Genomic DNA, 21,310 nt, shown 5'->3' on the forward strand with positions numbered 1-21,310 from the left:
GCATTGCCTATAACAAAACCAAAGACATACAATATGTTGTAAAACATAAATTAAATTCCACTTTTGATATTCAAAATTGGACAGTTTCCCCTTTAACAACTTTATGTAGCTAAAACAAATACAAACAACTGCAGTCACAGTCAACATCTGTGGATGAAGCCTGTAGCATTCAGTTTTTGTCTGAGGTTTAGATTGATTTTTATGGTAATTATTGGAGGTTGTATGTGGTGGTGCAGAACATTCACCCTTCAGAATATAGTAAATGATAAAAATATGATTAAATAAATACACTATATTGCCAAAAGTATTCGCTCCCCTGCCTTTAGACCCATATGAACTTTAGTGACGTCCCGTTCTTAATCCATAGGGTTTAATATGACGTTGGCCCACACTTTGCAGCTATAACACCTTCAACTCTTCTGGGAAGGTTTTCCACGAGGTTTAGGAGTGTGTTTGTGAAATACATAATACACAGTGCTCGCAGTCTTCGCTCTAATTCATCCCAAAGGTGTTCTATCGGGTTGAGGTCAGGACTCTGTGCAGGCCAGTCAAGTTCTTCAACACCAAACTCACTCACTAGTGGAGAGGAATAACAAAGACAGATGCACTGCATAGAACTACTGGGCATTTAAATCGAATAAAAAATCTACATGCTATAGTCTTCACAGTCACCAGATCTTTACCCAGACATTTTAGACCTATGTTTTAGACAGAATCCTTCACCGTCATTTAAACTCCTCATGAGGGAACATCGTTTGGAATATGATGCTCCATTACTCCAGTACAGTTGCAGAAGTTTGGAGAATCATTTTTGTCAGCACATAGTGGCTCGACAAGAGACTTGTCGGTTTTCTTTAATTTGTCTCCCACCTGTACAAAAACAACTTACAGTGACAATGTCAGTCTGAACATACTTTAAAGGTTGGGCTTGTAGTTTAAGTCTGCCTTGAAACAATAATTAACACTAAAATAGGTTTTAGTTGCTGTAATCATTGAGTTCTATTTCTATTTACAACTTACACAAAACATTTTTACCAGTATTTCTGGAAATAAGGTTTATGAAAAATGTATGTATAAACTTCCTTTTACTGCAAATCAACAGGAAAACACACAAAATGGAGTTTCACACAAAAACAAAGGGATTGGGATTCACATATTTCTTTTTTTTTAAAGGGTAATGTACAACTTAGTATTACTTTTAAAGGAATAAAAGATATGACAGGAATTACAAAAGTGTATCGAAGACAATGTAAAGTTGTGTGTATATGTAAACATTTCACTTTGGATGGTGATGAAAAAAAAAGAAAAGAAAAATCTTTTCTGCTCTTTTTAGCACTTGCATCTCGTGAACTGTGAACCCTTTTCTGATAGGACTTTGCTTTGATGTACCTCACTTGTAAGTCGCTTTGGATAAAAGCTTCTGCTAAATGACTAAATGTAAATGTAAATGTAAATGTAGATGTACAGTGGCAGTTTGAGAAAACACATGCAAATAAATAAAGACAGGTACAGGATTAAGAAACTGCTGCAAAAAGGCATCTCACAGCGGAAATGGTGCCGGTTGTAGACAACTGTAATAGCAATGTTTCCGGGGGACATTTAGATTTGTAAATGTATTTTCATTTGCTCTTGGAGCAATTTCCATTGTAGTGTGGCTTTTTGCAGCACATTTCTTAATTCTGCACCTGTGTTATCAAATGGTTGAAGTTGTTTTTTTTATATTGTAATTTGTCTATTTGCATGCGTTTTCTTGAATGCAGTGCTTTGAGCTCTCAGGGCCACTGTAGTAATGTCATTTTGCCTTGTATTTTTTATGTGCGTGTGTAGGTAGATTCTCTTTTCTCATGCCATTCCCAAGGAGCTCTGTACACAATGTAGAAAGTTCACATTGCATTGGTTTGGTTTTGTCATGAATGTTAATGAACCATGCGGATTACATAAAGGGAAACGCTGGGAAATCAGTAGCCTACTTGTAATGAAAAAGTCTGCAAATCACTGCAGGCTTTTTGAAGCATAGTGATTTCAAAATGTAGTCATTCTTGTATGAGCTCTTAGTAATAAAATACGTTTTTTGTCAGATAACTCATAAATCAAACAACTTCTCTTACAGAAACACTGGACTTCAAAAACTTGTCATTTAAATTCTCTTCAGAAATCCCCTATGTCATTCTGAGAATTCTAATGGTACTTTCACTGAAAACGTGAAGTCCTTCTCCACCAACATATTAGAACCATGTGGTACTGCAAGGTATTCAGGTTAAACCCATCAGGTTCTACTGCGGTTTTAGATTCTTTGCATTCCTGAAGAAGGAAATGTTGGAGTTATTTGAGAGCACATGGACACAGCACACACAAGAAACACACACATTTCAAAATAATAATTAAAATACTTTATTCCATTCGCTACTGGTGTTTTACACATAATGGCATTTAGCCACACAACACTTAGTCTTGTGATTTTGTGATTATGGCTCAAGTTTCCTGAACTTGGCTTTTTCTGTGGTTAATGTCATGCATAAAAGTTTACTTTTGCATTGTTCTCAAATTGCATTGCATTATAACATTGTAAAATTTTGTGAAGCAAAAATCCAACTTCTCATCCTAAAAAAAGTCTTCTGGATATGGCTGTTACACTGTATAGGTATTTCTGCCATTGCATTTTCAATATTTTTTTGTAGGACTGGTTTAGTTCAGTTTTTTGTAATTGTAGGCACTAGTTTGTGACTGGTCATTGTTGTGGGCCTGCACAAGAGTTTTAATGACTTAAGGCCTGGTACACATGGCACAATGGCCCAGTGGCTTTTCAAGCACAGGCCCAGCCACAAATATTTTTCACAGGAGGATAAAAACAGTTGCCATACTCTCCCACAGAAACTGTAGAGACAAATATTAGATAAAACTGTGTAAATCCCTGTAGCAGAAAATAGATTGAATGAATTCTTAATGCTTGTGGGATAATACAGTTACAAGTCTGACAGTGTAAAGCCAAACTATGGCCCCTCCTGAGAAAACTAATGGGTGGGGGAAAAAACTGAGAAGAGTTGGACTTTTTGGACTCTTCGCTACAGGTAGTCGGACAATAATGTAAAGTTGTCCTGAGTGTGCTGCCAAACTAAAAGTTATTTTGTCACATAACTCAGGGGGTTATCCTTTGAACAGTGGATATTAAATTGTACTTTTTAAACCTCAGATGTAATTTCCGCTCAATGCGGATATTGTTGTTAAAATTAACAGCAACAATTTAACATTCAATTCAACTACTGTTATTCCAGAAATATAATAAAACTAATACCATTCCTATGAAATTACGCTAAATAGGAGGCTACAGTGTTCTGTCTTTTTGTTGTTGTTGTAACGTTGCCAGGCAACTAGCAGAGTTGGCAAATATAGCTGCATAGACACCTATGATTAGATGTGTGTCTACATGCTTAAAGCATTTAATCAGAATGTATTTTTTTTTACCCTGTAAAAAGTTTTTTTGTCTGTTGGAAAACAGTCTAATTTAATAGAACTTTTTTCCATCTTTGGAGATTCATTCAAGAAAAAGACCAAGATGTCCCCACGTTGTCTCATGGGAACAATAATTGGTTTCTGCTGGTCTTTCTAATTTAGCAAACATCTCAAAAGCACATACTGCTCCTGCAAACAGGAGGAGCTACAGTACAAAAGGACTTTTATAGCTCATGAAGAAAAAGAAAATCTTCATGTCACCTAATTTAGCCCCACATAGGGCAAACATGCACAGAAAAATACATTTATTCCATCATTTACATCACTGAAATCTTCCTGTTGATCAAATTAACAAATTTCTTCTGATCAGGTCAGTCTATTCTGCCTGGGGTGGATTTCTATTCTGATTAGGCTCTTAATGTGGTTATTGGTGGAATATTTAAGTCAATGTAAACAGCTATGGCTAATACTAAGCCTGTAATACTGGTTAAAGAAATCAGACTCAGCTTATTCGTCAGCGAGCTGTTTCCACCAGCTTCACTTCTTGATGCTAAACTAAGTTAGCAGGTTCCTTGCTTTACAGTTAACGGAGGGCTGAGAGTTTTATCAAGGCTCTCATTATCTCTGCCTCCTAAAAATGATGTGTCTATTAACTATAATGTAAACACAGTTATGTTTTTTAGGTAAAGTAATCATTGGCTGCCAAACATTTGATGTATTGATTGAAGTGCTATATTTTTATTACAACATTTAGTAGTAATGAAAACTGAGTCACAGGGACGTGGTTGGTGTGTACAAAGCTCAGAACTCTAACACCATAGACCCAAGTTTGACTCTGGAGTCCAGTTTGTGTGTATGTTTATGCAGCAAAAATTAATAGAAATGGAATTTTTACAGGGACAGGGCTGTTCTAAAACTCAGCAAGAACGTTAAAAAGTGTAAATGGCAAAAAGTCAAATTATTCCCTTAAATGACTGACTGGGGATTTCCCAAGGCTACCTTAAAACAATACCTGCATGCCATATGTACAGTTTAAAAATCATTGGTCACTCTAATCCTTCCTCTTGTCCTACTGTTTGTGAAACAACAGCTTTGTACAGCTGAAGCCCTTGGTCATTTGTACTTTAAAAAAAGACACTGTATGTCAGTGCTTGACTATACTATAGAGAAAACTCTGCCTTGATGGTGCGGCTGGGTGAAAAGTCATGGTTTTAGCAAACATTATCCAGACATCTTTCTCTAAATCATGTGCCGGACAAACTGACATGAGCATATTTACCACAAGGCTGCTAGTTTAGCTAACATCCCAACAATCTTTTAGGTTTTGCCCACAACCTCAATTTAAGAACTGGTTTTGCAGTCAAAGGACAGTGGATACATTTACTTGTGGACCTGTGATTTCCTAACATTTCAGTGTGTATACACAGACATGGCACATGGAGAAGTAATACAAAATTATTTAGAAAACACAGAAGGGTCCAAAAACAACTGGGTCTGTGAATGTTCTGGGAGTTGGAGTGTTAAGATTCCATTAGGTAGAAGTGGATTTACACACCTGTTTCAGGTTTTAAGTCAGTTATTTCTCCACCTTGTCTTCTTTGTGCCCCATTGTTCTTTTCAGTTTCTTGACTCTTATTGGCAATGGCCACTAGTCTATATTTTGAAAACTCCTGTCCGTCCATTTTTGGTGCTCTTGTGGAAGAGGACAATAAAATGGAGGACAACATTCTTTGTTATTTCTCTCATTTCTTTCATTTTTGCAGTCCTCGCTGTAAATCATCAGTTTATCGCTGTCACCATCTTTTTCCATCTGGTCTTTTTTCTATACCTCTATGACCTTGAAATATATTCTGGCATATATTGTATCCAGCTGGCTGTGCAATGCATGGAAAGAGGGTCGCTTAGAAGGCTCAGCCGCCCAGCAGTCCATCATGATGCGGTAAATATTCTGAGGACAGCGGGTTGGACAGGGCAGCCGAAACCCTGATGACAGCAGATCCAATACTTCCTTATTGCTTTTTCCTAAAGGGAGGCAAGTAAAAGCATGACAGATGGTCACTTGTGAAGTCAGTGTCCATATGTTTTCTTTTTAACAAGTTCCACAAAATTACATCTAGTATAAGTCCTACATTTCTCATTCACCCAAACCACAATGGGACTGATAAACAGAGGCTCAATTGAACACTTTTGGTTTAGTTTATATGTACATAAATGAAGGAATTTCATATGATAAAAGAAGATATATATATATAAAAGAGGCTGTTACTAACATAATACTGCCCATTTGGATACACAGCCTGCACACTTTTCTTATTTGGATTGTTTGACTGCATTACCATAAGTCTACCTATAACCAGCCAAGACGGTTGTAACAACACACTGCGAACAGTACAACAACCTTCAAACCCAGTGCCTCCATTGTGGTTTACCCCATAAGTATCGGTTAGGACTGGGCATAGTTCTAATTCTTTTCCAGTTTCCTACAAAAAACACTGTATAGTTTTGATATATTCCTATAAAGCATAGAAAACAGGTAAGGCCATACCTTCATAAGGCATCTTGCCACGCGACATCATTTCATACAGCAGCACCCCAAACGACCAAACATCTGATTTGACAGAGAAGCGCTGATAAATCGCCGCCTCGGGAGCTGTCCACCGCACTGGGATCTTTGTGTTTCGACTGGCCGTATACACACTGTCCTGATGGGACACAGATGGACATGGTGAAACATTCTGAACAGTGAACTACTGTCCCACATGATTGTAGGTAGACAGAGGTCTGGCTAGCTCAGTGAAAATATCTGGGACTTCTTTAATAATAATTATATTTAATTTAATGAGCTAGAAAAACTTTTGTCATCTGATCACTTTATAATGCAGTTATCTATTTCAACAACTCTCAGACCCAAAGTAATATGAGTATTAATTATTGCCCTGATGAAAGTTATTCTGTCATTTTGAATCTGTTGTGGTCTCCATCTTTTCCTATTTACTTTTGAGTTTGGAACTAAATGACTTAAACAGCTGCTGTTGGAAGTTCTTTATGTCAACAAGAACTTACCATATGTCATCAAAAAGACTTACTCATTTAAACTAGAAAATGTATAAAAAGGTAAAATGATTGGTTAATGAAATTGATATTCAAGAGATTTTAAAGTAAATAAAGCAGGGATTCAGTTCATTAAAATTAATATACTATTTCTAACCCTTCAGGTTTTTAAGTTATTGTCATTACACCTTATTTTATTTTTAAGACAACCAGTTTCCAACTTTTCTGGGCCTCTGTATGTCCACAAACCAGCCAAACCATCTCCTTGCTACTTGCATTCTTTTTAATAAATGTACGACTCAATTCTTTCAAAAAATGCATTACATTACCTTAAAAAATGCTTGTTTGCGGTTGAGTTGAGGAGGTATTTTTCAGGAGTCAATTCACTTTACAATTTAAATAAATAAAGACATTTACAAAATAATTTGCAGGAGTAGGATTGATATTAGTACAGAAGTTTATAGCAAACTTAAGAGACACAATTAATGTGGTAATGATGTATTCATGTATGTATGCATTCAGGATTACACATAACAGTAAAGCTGCATCTTAACTGATGCAAAGTCTTTCAGTGTCTGGAATTTTCTATATGAACAAAATAATAAGTTATTATTGATTACACACAAAAACAGCAAGTTATGCTGATCTCAATGCTGATATATTATACTTGGTAGGCAGAACCATGGGTGAGTTCTACCATGAGTATTCATGGATACAAAGGAACAGCAAAAGACTATGATACATATTATAAAAAGATAGAACACATGTTTTTCCTAAAAAGGAAAATGAAATATAAGGTTGTTGACAGAAGACACAGAATAAATCCAACACTTCTCTCTCTTTTTTCTCTCACACAGCCCCTAATTACCTTAATAATGCGAGCCAGTCCAAAGTCTGCCACTTTACAGACCAGATCGTCCCCTACCAGGATGTTCCTAGCAGCCAAGTCCCTGTGGACAATGTTTCTGTCCTCCAGGTAGGCCATGCCCTCTGCAATCTGACTGCCCATGTAGATCAGATGGGCTGATGTCAGCACTTGGCCTTCAGCAGCTGCAAAACCACACACACGCACACACACAGACACATGCACGCACACACACAAACAGTCAGACAGCTGAGCAGGTTAGGGGCATATAAGGGAATATGTCTCTCAGAAAGGGACATTTTCATTCCCCAGAAGGTATAGTTTTATAATTAACATAAATTACAAACACACTTTTCCTCCAGAGCTTTTTGAATCTAGTTAAATGAAAACCAAATATATCCACCCTTTTGAGTTGCTAGATAATGCACAGACACTGCATTATATGTCTGTAGTGTTTAATGACCAGTCTTTGCCTCTTTCCAAACCAAATCATGTTATTCATGCACAAATCATACGGTAAAAGACCACACTCATATTCGCACCAACAAAGATATTTGTTAAAAGCTGAGAAACTGGATTGTTTTTCAAACATTTGCTCATTTTGACACCAGCAACACATCCCAAAAAAGCTGGGACGGGGATGTTTACTACTGTGTTGTATTACTTCTTCTTTTGACAACTCTGTGCTGGGAACTGAGGAGACTAACTGATTTAGTGTTGAAAACAACATTTTCCCTATTATGTTTGATATAGGAATTCAACTGCTCAGTGTTTCAGAGCCTCTGTTGTCATATTTTTCACCTCATAATGTTCCAAAGGTGTTCAGTGGGTGACAGTGAACTGCACCCAGACTTAAACAACTGATAAAAGCAAGGCCTTCTTTAAAAAAGGCATCATCTGGATGGAAGTACTGTATGTGTCGCTCCAAAATCTGCAAATACAATACTATGAGTATAGTATTAGAACAGCAGGGCTAACTTACTTCTGACAGACTTAGCATCTCTGTGATGCTCTTTACCTACCTAATAATGCTAGTGGCCTGTTGCTGATTAACCTCATTAGTTATAACATGATCCTCCATCCGCTTCTTTATAGCATTACACAACTTTTGCAGTCTTTTGTTGCTCCTGTACCACATCTTTAGGGTATGCTGGTGGTATCAAATGAGCAAATACTTTGCACAAAATAACCAAATATCTTTTTAACATATGATATGTTGTCTTTGCGCTATTTACAATCAAAGAAGATTTTAATGATTGGCAAATCATTTCATTATCTTGTTATTTACATTTTAGACAAAATCTCAGATTTTGAGGATATTAGGTTGGTATATTTGTCCAAAATCCCTTTGGAGTTTGGAGTCTAAGTGTGAATGTATTTAAATGGTAAATGTTCTGCACTTATATAGCGCTTTTCTACCTATTGGCACTCAAAGCACTTTACACTGCTTCTTATTCACCCATTCACACACACAATCACAATCACACACACATTCATACACCGGTGGGGGAGCTGCTATGCAGCTGGCCAACACTTACCCGGAGCAACTAAGTTGCGGTTCAGTGTCTTGCTCAAGGACACTTCGACATGTGACCGGAGGAGCCGGGGATTGAACCAACAACTGTGAGATTGATGGACAACCGCTCTACCTTCCTGCGCCACAGTCGCCCTTTTAAACTGTTAAGTGATGGTAAATTGTATTTTTTTGTTAACACAAAGCAGCTAGACAACACATTTTGTAAGTGCATGTCTTTGTAAAAGAACTGATTAAATGATTGAAGTTTGGTATTAAAGAATGTGGAAGTAAACAAGACCGGCAGTGACCGACAGTTCTTAATACTCAGAAGTATTTTAGTCAGTTTAAAGTATGATGGTTGGGGTGGTAACCAGGTAGGAAAAAGGCTAAGCATTTACAGAAAATGGATGGATGCTTTTCTGTGTCCATATTTGTCCAATCAGATAGCTGGTGATAACGGGGGCAGGTCATTCCTTAAACATAAGGAGGAAAGATGATTCTGACTAACACAATATTTTTCTTCAAAGTATGAACGCTTTCAGTGAAGTGCTCACACGTGCACAAAATGACGAACAGAAACATCAAACTTGCTCACGAAAACTCTGTGATTAAAGCTTTTTGTAAAAGCCCAGAACAATCTTTCTCTACTAGAGAACAGATTATAATTCCAGATGCTTTGGATTTAGTGGGCGACTGTGGCGCAGGAAGGTAGAGCGGTTGTCCACCAATCTCACAGTTGTTGGTTCAATCCCCGGCTCCTCCAGTCACATGTCGAAGTGTCCTTGAGCAAGACACTGAACCCCAACTTAGTTGCTCCCGGTGAGTGTTGGCCAGCTGCATAGCAGCTCCCCCATCGGTGTATGAGTGTGTGTGTGATTGTGAGTGTGAATGGGTAAATAAGAAGCAGTGTAAAGCGCTTTGAGTGCCAATAGGTAGAAAAGCGCTATATAAGTGCAGACCATTTACCATTTAATGGAAAGAGATTTCACGTCACTTGGCCTAAATACTGTTTCAGAGAAACTGTGTGTGTGTGTGTGTCTTAGCACTCACAGGCGAGGTAGGACTTGAGGCTTCCTTTGCTCATGAGTTCAGTCACAATGTAGACTGGCTCTCCTCTGGAGCACATGGCCAACAGCTGGATAAGCTTCGGGTGATGGAGGCTCTTCAGCGCCTGAACCTCCTTTACAAACTCGTCCTGCTTTGTGTCCTCTGGAGTAGGAAGAGTAGATTAGTTATACCTTCCACCAAATGGCCTTATTGAGTTCTTTTGATCATTTTGTTAGATCTTATGTTCGGTTTTATTTGTGCAGCCCTTACTATATTTGGCTTTCGTCATCTACATCTACATTTACAGCAATATTTATGACTACATATCTGTCTTCTCCTGTCCAAACAGGTTGCCAAAGTTCTCAGAAGTGTCCCTCATTTCCAGAAATTCAGTATTTATCTTCATCTTCATGTCCATATGTTTTGTGTTTTCAAACGGCACCCTGCATCTGTACCTTGTTTCAGCATCTTTATGGCCACTTTCTTGTTTTCTGTTGTCCACAGAGCCTCCCACACCTCTCCAAAGTGTCCCTCTCCCAGTTTCTTATGGAGTTTGAACTCCTCTCTGGGTCTCTCCCATGGTTCCATGTCAAACAGCTCCCTCTGCACAGAGATAACAGGGTGAGTCCACATCCATACTTCTTAATACAGTTTAAAACAATTGGAGGGACAATGCTGTAGAGATGGAAACTGAGGCAAAGCAAATGCACAGCTTAGTTGTGTTGACACATTTTCTTACACTGATGGATTGTGCATTTGAAATATTGTTAGATTCATCAGTTTTAAAGAAACCTCTCACACTGCAAAACACAAGGTGCTGAGACACAGAAACATGTTGGGCCGTGTGAAAATAGGACAGTTGCTTAGTTGCAAAATTTCCATGATCTCTCTTTGGTTTTAGACTGATGCCTGGAAAAAACCCAGGATGAGAGACTTCCCCAAGTGTTTAGCTCCAAATCTTATGACAGAACAAAGGAAAATTGATGGGACAAAAGAGGACACAAAGTCCTAAAGTAAAATACAACAAATGATGTCTTTGATTGTGGATCCATCACATAATATATTGTAGAAACTTGACCTTTGTTATTTTCTGAGTGTTTATATGTATGTGGCAGTGGGTGGTGTACATACAGTTTGGTTACATTTGAATTGTGCAGTGCATAATCTGACATAATTTTAGAAATGTAGCTCTAACAGTCCACTCGTTGGCATATTAGGCATTTAAACAGAGGCTCAACATGCTTCTACAAACTAAATGCAACAGGGCAACAAACTACTGACCATTTCTCTTAGCTACATATCTGCGAGAAACATTGTGCCAAGTCAATAAAAAGTGACTGAAAGTATAGTTATTGGAAGAACATTTAGGCTTCTAATGGGTCAGGGTCTTATTGTCAGCAGATTTGTTATGTTGTATGAGGCCTGAATCATCAAGTGTTTTACTCAGGTCTGGGGTCAGTAACGTGAGACTATTCTTTTAACTATATTCACATTATAGTTCTTAATATTTATTTCCACTTTTCTGTGAAATTAGATCTTTTTATACTAATGGTTTAGATTTTTGTTTATAAGTGTCATGTATCCAGCTCCAATGAGGACTTCATTTGAACAACAGTTCTCATGTCCCCATTCACCCCACTCTCTCTGTTGCTGTTCTCTTCTGTGTTCATTTTTACTCGACTGTAAGATGTCAACACTGATGATGCATATCACAACCTGAGGCTTTTCCCATTGAGCCATCAGGCCACCATAACTAGTCTAATAATTAGCCATTAAAAATGTTTTAAATAAAATTGACAGCCTTGATGACAATTATAACATACAGAAGTTGAATTAATATATATTTTGATTTTCTTTAGTTCAGTGCAATGCTTTGTATGTAATGTATTTTGTATTTGCATGCGAGCATGTTCATTGATGCATACGATGCGTTTCTGTGCATGTTTGTGTGTGTTTCTTGCTTTAGGAATAACTGAATAGTCTGCTGTTTTCTGTTCTAACATAATTTTTAGCCAGTTATGAGGAGCTGCTAACTGATCTGTAATATGTATAAATGTTACGTCATATTTATTTATCCTTAAACACTGATTCTCTAAATTATCTGAAGACTATTTTAGGTGTGCTCCTAGTGGTTTCTGGTTTTGCAGTGAACAGTTTACAGAGACTGAGAAACCTTGGTGAGCTCTGCTCTGTATTCTCCTGCAGGGCTCAAACTGATGATCCATGAAAAAAAAGAATACAGAGGGGGGTTTCAATTAAGCTGCACTGCAGAGATACAGTGGTTTGTGTAATTACAGACCTGCATCATGCTTTTATTGTTATGGTTCCATTTAATTTAGGCTGTTTATGCCCCAAGAGTATTTACCCCTTGGCATTAATTTAGAAACAAAAGCATTAGACAGCACTTGGTAAATGTCTGTTAATGTTAATGGGAAAATAGAACGATACATTTATAAGCTTTGTTGCTGTTCATTCAAAAACAAAAGATGCTTAAATTATTGTAAAGTGTAATATTATGGAAACAGAGCTTTGGTTGCTTAAATAATTTCCTTTAACCGGCTACATTTATGTTTTTAGATAGAGTTTTGTATTGAAACTAGGGCTGTGCCATATTGTATTACACACCGCATATTGTCAGTAATTTCTCTCAGTGATAAAAACGTATAGACTGTTTAGATGCAAGAGCTTGTGTTTGCACACATTCCAATAGCGGGGCCATCTCACATGAGGCTCACACCTAGTAAGAGCTTCTTTTGTTGGTTGGAAATGGTTTGGCAACAAAGCTGTAGTCAGTCAAACATCCATGATGTGTTAGAAACCAAACACCAAATTTGTTCCATTACCTCAAAAACAAGCACCATATCAACAACATGTGGCCAAATCAACAACATTGACAAATTCTTTGATTTCATTTGTCTTGTTATTATCTTTAAATAAAGGATAATGACTTTAACTATCTAATAATAATCAGCAATATTACTATAGCTATGATATTATCATCAGAATAAGACTTTCCTCCATATTCCCCAGCCCTAACTGAAACCATATCCTCACAAACAGTTAATCTATCTAATAAGTGGAGGTTTCTAGTGTACTTTTTTGGCATATTGGTAACAAACTGCTATAGCAACCTCCATGTCAAGGAAGTCACAGAAATACCTTTTATTCCAGCCAATATCCAGGGTAAGAAACATTTCTCATAATTTCCAACAAATCTACTGCAATTTGTTGTCAATACATTACATGGCACAAAACTTCCGTCATAACCAAATGTTCATGTTCGGCTGTAAAATCAATATGTGTACATGTTATTCATAAACTGTAGTTAGTTAGGCATTTACTGTAACTTAGACATGAGAGCAGTATTGATGTTATTCAATTCGGAAATAGCTTCTCGACATACTGAACTATCAATTTAAATTTTCACTGCTCAATCCATTTTCCTACATAAAGCAGAAGAGAAACTACTTATGTGCTCTGTCTGCTGTCAAGTCTATTTTAGTCATAAAACATTTTAGTCATAAAAAGTCTTTTCTGAACTTTTAATATATAGCTTCAGTATAAATTGATTTTTTGTAGGATATGTAGGAATTGTACGTAGGTGGAAATTATACAACTCCACATTTGACAACACACCTGGACAAGGTAACCAAAGTTTGTGCTATATTGCATCATTATGACCGACTTTAATAAAAGATCATTTTGAATGTGAGGACTTGCAAACCACATTTGGTTTTTTAAGCTGCTTTGCTTCTTATATTGATGTTTTTCAAGATTTAATTAATCTAGTGCCAGCAAAGAAGAATGTCGCACAAATATTTTGCAGTTATTCCCAAAAGGGAAGTTTTTTTGTAAAACTTTTGAACCACAAATCATATGTAGAATGAAAGAAATCATATGGTCTCATCTCTATAAAAAACATCATTTTCTAACAAGGACACATCTGAATGTCGTTTTTGTCCATTTCAGCTGATGTGATTCTGTTACTCTGGTGCATTTGTGTGTTTATTCAAATAATAGCGAATACTTTAATAGAGCCACATGCAGATCTTCAGCACCGCGGGCTCAGATTTTGCTTTAACATTTTGCTAATATTGGTGTAAGCCTAAGTGGTCCTTACATCATCCACTTGAAAACTATGTTGACAATACACCAAATAAAAATACAAATGTTTAAACACTGTAAAAAAAAAATGTTGAAGAAATTCATACCACATGATTTAAACTGCTGCCAGTTCTTTCCATTGCTATGAAGACGATGCAGGTAACAATCTCTGGTAGGTAAGCATCAGGAAAGTCCGATAGAAGTTTATCATTTTTGTAAAACATTGAAAAGCCTTCCTGGAAAGTGAAGGCAAGACCTATCTAGAACTGGAAGATTTTGATTGCCTGGATAATTTGCACCTCAGTGTGGACAAGTCACCTCAAAAGCCTGACAGACCCGAGAATGTCACCTGGTTGGAAGGCTATTCTAACTGAAACGAACAATCAGACAGACATGGAAAAAGTCCTAAAACACAACAAACCTGTGTCTATGTTCCAGGTCATCTCCAAAAAAATGTAATTAAATAGGTCAAGTCTTTGATGGTTTGCATTAACAAGTGGTACCTCAGAGGTGTTTGGGCCATTGTCAGAGGTTAAACTAGGCTGAAGCACCGTGCCTCATCTGGCATTCAGCCAGAGCTCATTTCTTCATGCCAACCGTCACAGTTATGGTATGTTTCAATATCAAGGCTCTCAGATGGTACTGCAGTGACCAAACTAATTGACAACCTTCGGTCTTTGCCTTTATTAAATACCTGTAACCATCAAATGTGGGATTGATGTTTCTCCACATTACTGCCACATGTAGTGGGCTGGCATTTAGGCACAGCCTCAGTATGCAATATATCTGTATGACCATTGTATGATGATCAGAAACAAGTCAAACATTTAGCCTTGCGTCCCACCTGCTGGGCACAGGGATCCTCCAGTAAAACTCCCAGGCTGTGAGGGTTTTTCTGGTAGTAGGATATGAGCTCTCCCAGTGTGGCGAACGAGATCTTATCTGAGATGAAATATGCCCCAATGGATGAGCGCTGGATCCTGAAGTGGTAAACTTTCCCCTCAGTCCGCACTGGAAAAGTCAGAAAAAACTATTGTTATTTTATGTTGCAGTGTGTGTTTCATGTCAATCAAAGTCATGTCAATTTTTACTTTTCTCATTATTTGTCTTTGAGCATGGGCATCATGGGAAACATGTTTACTTAATAAAGAATAGAAATATTATGCTGCCACCTACTGTATAACTATAGTGTATGGAAACGAAACATGAACCTGACCTGGTGACACTGGGATCAATGGAGCACTTAAACCGCACTCTTCCTCTGTGATAATCTTTCTATGAATAAACGTCTATATCATCAAGATTATTTGATGCTGTAAATGGATAGAAATTGCAAGGTGGATTTAAAGCTTTACCAGTTTATTGGGTATGTATTGGTTATTTCTTTGGCAGTTAGGGTTGCCTGTTAGGAAACTGATGGCTGCATCTGCTGTGGCATCAGGTATTTGAAGTAGCACATATCAGTATATTATAAAAAGTCCCTGATTCATATAGTGTAATAGTTTTTTTGTTCTATTTATTTATTCTGTTTATCCCTGTATGTTGTATATGGTTTGATCAGCCATTATATACTGCTGTACACCAATCAGGCATGACATTATGATCACCTGTGCAAACTAATGCAATCCAATACAGCAGCTCTGCCATGAATCTTACTCTTACAAGGTAATTTCTAAGTTTTAAAGTTGAAACTGTCAGAAAGGTGATCATTTTACTAAGTGTTTATTATTGAGGTCAAAGTGGGTAGTGGATAATAAGAAGAGTTGCTTCTAATGTTTTGGCCACCTCTTTCATTTTAAATAGGTTAAACAAATAGTAAACACATAATAAACATTGGTCTATACTGTATATGTCCTTTTAATTTATCTTTGGTAGTTGGTTCTTCCACTTTTATTTGCCAACTTTGCTCGGGGTCAATGTAGTTTTAGAACATTACAGCATTTTTTTTTTCGGGGGAAACAAATAATAACAATCTTTTTTGAAAAGTGATTGCTTTTGAGATGCAAAATAAAGTTGAATAGTGACTAAAATGTGCCAATACAAACAACTGTAGGAGCACAGGATACATATAGGGACACCGTGAATGAACATAAAGACGTGATAGTAAGTCATGGAGAAACATGTATAATTGTAGAGAAAATAGAGAAAGTGAGGGTGAGGTTACTGAGGCATGTATGCACACAGAGCACTGATGGGGCATATTTCAGGAGGACTAACTGCAGCACTCTCCCACTGGGACCAGGGGACCTTGAAGAAGGAAGGAAAGTTACTGCAGGGAAAGAGAGGAAAACATACAGACTTTGAAGAAGGCAAAGCGAGAAGGCTAAAAGAAGAAAAAGGATAAAATATTAAGAAAGAGAGAGAACCAGGCTCGAGGTGGCTCATGAAAGAGAAATGACAGAGGCTTTAAAGTCACATATCACCATCTCCCAGCAGCACATCTGCTGAACACAGAGGCCCAGAGAGAACAGGCTCAGTGTTAAACTTTAGCCTGAGAAAGACCTGACTTCAAACTGTTATTTACTGAGACTGAAGATAAGACACTGAATTGTCCTGTGTCTGTTAATAAAACTCTGATGTGCCTTTTATGTTGTTATCTTAACTGCTGACCTCCATCATGAACGCCTGTTAACGTGTAACCTCATCCCCTTCATAGCTGGGGCAGAGAGACGGCAAAGAGAGGAAACGGAAGGCAGGAAAAGTAAAACTGACAGTGATTAGAACCCCTGAGAGAAACAAATGCAGCAAGGCTTCCCACCAACAACAGTACATTGAATAGGAGCTCAGACTGCAGGAAACATCTATTACAGTGTAGTACTGTGAAGAAGTAGTGTGAGTGTGGATGCTCGAATAACACGACTGTAAATACGGTGCATTTAAAAATTTATCACAGCTTGGAAGTTTTCACCTTTTATTTTTTACAACACATTTACCCCCTTCAAGTCAGCATTTAGTTGAAGCACCTTTGACCACAATTCCAGCATTCAGTCTGATGGATAAGTCTCAATCAGCTTTGAACATCCGGGCTCTGCAGCTTTGGTGTGTTTTCTAATCTGATCAATCTGATTTTTCTAATGAGTTTTGCTCTCATCAGACCATACAACCTTCTTCCTGTTGACTTCAGAGTCTCTCACATGGCTTCTGACCAACTCTGTATTCTGTACCGTGTAATCCCAGAGATCGTTAAAGGCTTGGAAATCCTCTGACTTTTGCTTTTCAATAATCTTTTGACAGGGTTGGCTGAAGTGTTCTTTTGACTTTATGGTGTAGATTTTGGACAAGATACTGAAATTCACCAGTAACTGAACCTTCTAGATCTAGGTGTATTTATACTACAATCCTTTAAACACATTCACTGCACTTAGGTTGGGTCCTGTGGGAAAACAATCTCCCTGGCTCCTGTCTCCTCTTACTACAGTATATGCAAACTCCAATCACTTGTACTTGGTTTGAAATTTAAAACTTTTGTGTTTGCATACTTTCATAACACTGAATTAGATCCACAGTTAATCACAACACAATAACAAGAGACAATAGACCAATAGAAAATGTTAAAAAGTCATCGTGTGACTCGTTTGAAAAAAGAAAAAACACCCCAGGTTGAATAAGAACTAAATATTCCAAGTGAGGTAAGCAGGTGTGAAGGTGTATATAGGCACTGGATAAGACCAGAGGCCACAGATGATACAGATGAACAGACAAATGGATAAATGAGTGGAAGTGGTGCTTACCAGAGAGTGTGTATTCATCACTGTGACTCTCACTGATGCGAACCAGGAAGGAGCCATCTTTGTTTTGGGAAGCAAGCAGCAGTTTCTCAGCTTTAATCCGGTTTATGTTCCCATAGTACCACCTGATGAGAGAAGAAGTTGGCACAGTAAGGGTGGATTGTGGGGGATGAATGGATGATCAGACAGTATGTGAGAGAATTTAATCACAAACAATTCTATAATCAGAATAAATGACCCAATAGAGTAACATGGGATTCAATCAATGAATGGAAGGTGTGTGGAGAAAGAGCAGAGAGACAGATGGACATCAACAGAGTGTTTCATCTTAAAGCACACAGATAACATTCTGCACATTGCAAATCAGTATTAGATAGGGTAAAGGTTACAGAAACATATAGTTACGCAACATTACCAACTGATCCAGTCATTTAAAACAACTGAACCCTACTGTACAGTCACTTACCTGAACACAGCTCAATAAATCCAGTGCTGTTTACAAATTTGAATATTTTTGGGAACCAATGACATAGCTGAAAATCATTAGGCAATGAAAAACTGTTTCACAGTAGTTAGGTCCTGCATGTTTGCCCAGACATTTGAAAATCACCACTATTTACTTTATGGGATCAGGCAGGGCGGGTCTGCTTTCTGTGACGCTTAGGTTTCACTGAAACTAACACCAAGCAGCTACTCAAGAACCACAGGAGATGTCTGTATAAAAGGCCTGAGAATCCTGTAACTAACTGTGCTTGTACTGTAATGAAAAAAAATTAAGTAATTTGTAAGGACTAATGTACACTGATTAAAGCCTCAGCAGGTGCCAGAAGTAGTTTGGTTTATTTTAGACATTCAGCATTAAAACAGAGGTACAAGTACAAGAAATGCTGAACATATAGCTTTGTCACAGTAAACATTTGCTGTCTTATATGTCTATATTACTAAACCATTATGGCATTTATAGACTCGTCTGACGAACATGTTGATCTGTAATCAATAGTAAATGAATCATTCCTTAAAGTGCTAGAATAATGACACCTTGGGCCACAATTCAGGCTAAATCAATGCACATAAAAAAGGTTCATATTTCTTGATTCTGTTATTGTACTTCTAGGTTGGCTTTAAACAGGAAGTAATACTGTATGTTGTCGTGGCTTCCGGATCCGTACATTTGTTCACATTTGAACCTTTGCTGAACCAGCTGTTGGCACCTTTGATTTTTACAGAGTACTCTTAGAGTAACAGATTACATTGATACAGAAGAAAACCTAAAACCATGAAGAGTAGCAAGTTTTTGAAAATTTAGTGTGTTGTTAGGTAATTGATTGCTATTTTGGGTAATTGTGTGCATTTTTGGATAGTTTTCACTGGTGGTCTATATTGTTGTTTGCTTTGTCAGTGTATCTCTGTGGCTTTACTGATCCAACATTCTTCACTAAAACATGTGATTGCTTCAAACATCATCGTCATCTTCACTTTCCGTGCTGTTTCAGGACAAGTGCAGTCGGGGTTAACTCAGCAGTGTGAGCACAGACAGTATGATCCAGGCTGAAACTTGATGATTGCCTGCAGGCTGGATTAATAATGGAGGAGCTGCAGCTGCAGGGCAGGCTCTCAGCTACATTTATCTACGCCTGGGTCAACAGCAGTGGCTGCTGGTTGCTGTACCTCCAAAGATCCATAGCTGCAAATTTGTACTTTTTTTTATAAGAATTAGAGCTAAAATGGTTCATCAGTTTAATTAGTGGAGTGACAGACAATTACTGTGGAGCTGTTCTGACAGCTGGATAGTTCAGAGTGACATTGTTCATGTCAACATGAGAATACTTTCTACAGTATAGGTCAAAGTTTGGTCAGCTGTCAGCTTCCAACTGTCAGAATCATGTGTGTTGACATTGCCTGGAACAGCAGCGGATTTATGATCAGCCACTGGATCAAATACACAAGCTGACGTTTCTGATCCATCCATCAGCAGGTGGATGCAGAGAATCAAGAGTGCAGCTCCCACATCAGTACCATGACCGGTAGACAGATGGGTATAAGAACTGGATGGGCTACATTAAGAGCAGAGCTGGATTTGTGACACTCACTTGTGTTTGGCGAACTCGTCCTGTAGCAGAGCCACGTAGTTCGCCGGGACCAGTCCGGACTCCAAAGACCCGGTCAGCTTCTTGGCCAGCACGTATTCCCCCCGCTTCTCGATCACCGACAGCTTGTCCCCCTCTTTCACCGTCAGCTCGTCGTCGCTGCGGGCCTCGAAGTCGAAGAGCGCCGCGTACAGTTGCACCGGCCGCTTCTTAGGGGACGGGACGCGAATGTCGCCGGACACTGTTCGAATCTCCTCCGACTGCGCGGCCGGATTGGCGATGACATGGTTGTGGTTGGGGACGTCTGGGTACCTAGCATCAGGCCATAAGCAGTTCCAGAGCCGGTTTAGACACGGCATACAGGAGCGACAACAACTCTCCATTCCGAGACATGAAGGAGCAGGTTTATCCCAGGCTTTACAAGAACAAAGACCAATAAGAGGGTCAATCAGTCCGCCGAAAACGGCTTTTCACAGCCTACACTCATCATCCGTCCAGTCCTCCGGTTTCCTTTCCTTGCTTTGGGTGGAAACATAATGCACCGCCAGCAATAGCTGGGCAGATTAGCCGGAGGAACCGGTTTTTCTGTCAGAACTCAGCTCCGCGCCCGCAGTGCGCACCGCGGCTGAGGGAATGCGGAAACGGGAATGGAGGCCATCCAAGTCCACTCGGTTCCCTGGGAAGACTCGGCGGCACGAACCAAGACGAACAGAGCACGTAGGAGCATGCCCCCCGAGGAACTGTTCCCGAGGTGTGGATGGCTGCAGCATCTGATGCTCAGGTGGGAATGAGAAGGAGAAAGATGCAGAGTTTGGGTTTGGCGCTCTGCACACACACCTCCTGCTGCTCACACACCTGTGCACGGAGGGTAGGAGAAGATAACAGGGTGTGTGCGCATATGTGGCAGAAGGAAGGAGGTAAACAGTGGCGTGATAACGAGGGTGTGTGTTCCTCCTCTGGTTTGTCTCCGGGACAGTTTTCGCTCTCTGTGATATTAAATTTCGTTAAAGGTCAGTTTGGTTGAGTAAACGATGTCTGTGTTTGCTAAACAGTCTTAGTGTCTTTTCCATTTAACTCACTCTATAAACACATGCTGATTTGAAACAGACTATTGAGCTTTTGACCTTGAAGCTGTCCTGGACGGAAACAATCTACAATCAGTTTGGCTTCTTGTAAATGAGCTGCTGGTCAGTCTGCAGCTGAGAGCATCAGTACTTTCATCCTCCGTTACTGGTTCCATGGACACCCCCCTCCCTGCGGAAGCTGTATTTTGTTTTACCACATAATTTATTTCATTTAGTTACACAATAATACTATTTAAAAATATAAACGTGTGAATAAGTGAGGGTATAAAAATTCACCTGCTTTAAAGGAAATCAAATCATCACTGCAGCCAATTGGTTATGAAAGTTCAACAGTTAGTTAAACAGAAATCACCAGAGTGCAGTGAGGGTGTCCAAAG

At 38.6% G+C, this 21,310-nt stretch overlaps 1 protein-coding gene across 1 annotated transcript; it reads right to left on the minus strand.

The window, feature by feature from the left end:
• Positions 1 to 2,375: 2,375 nt before the first annotated feature.
• srms (src-related kinase lacking C-terminal regulatory tyrosine and N-terminal myristylation sites) lies at positions 2,376 to 20,701 on the minus strand. Its single transcript, XM_067525772.1, has 8 exons — positions 19,852 to 20,701; positions 17,765 to 17,886; positions 14,878 to 15,044; positions 10,385 to 10,532; positions 9,933 to 10,091; positions 7,370 to 7,551; positions 5,996 to 6,152; positions 2,376 to 5,472 (listed from the first exon to the last, which is right to left on the minus strand). Exons 1-8 carry the CDS (start codon positions 20,229 to 20,231, stop codon positions 5,273 to 5,275), a joined length of 1,515 nt encoding a protein of 504 aa, XP_067381873.1. The 5' UTR covers positions 20,232 to 20,701; the 3' UTR covers positions 2,376 to 5,272.
• Positions 20,702 to 21,310: the final 609 nt, after the last annotated feature.

This window comes from Channa argus, chromosome 13 (genome assembly GCF_033026475.1).
Source record: "Channa argus isolate prfri chromosome 13, Channa argus male v1.0, whole genome shotgun sequence".
Taxonomy (NCBI): Eukaryota; Metazoa; Chordata; class Actinopteri; order Anabantiformes; family Channidae; genus Channa; species Channa argus.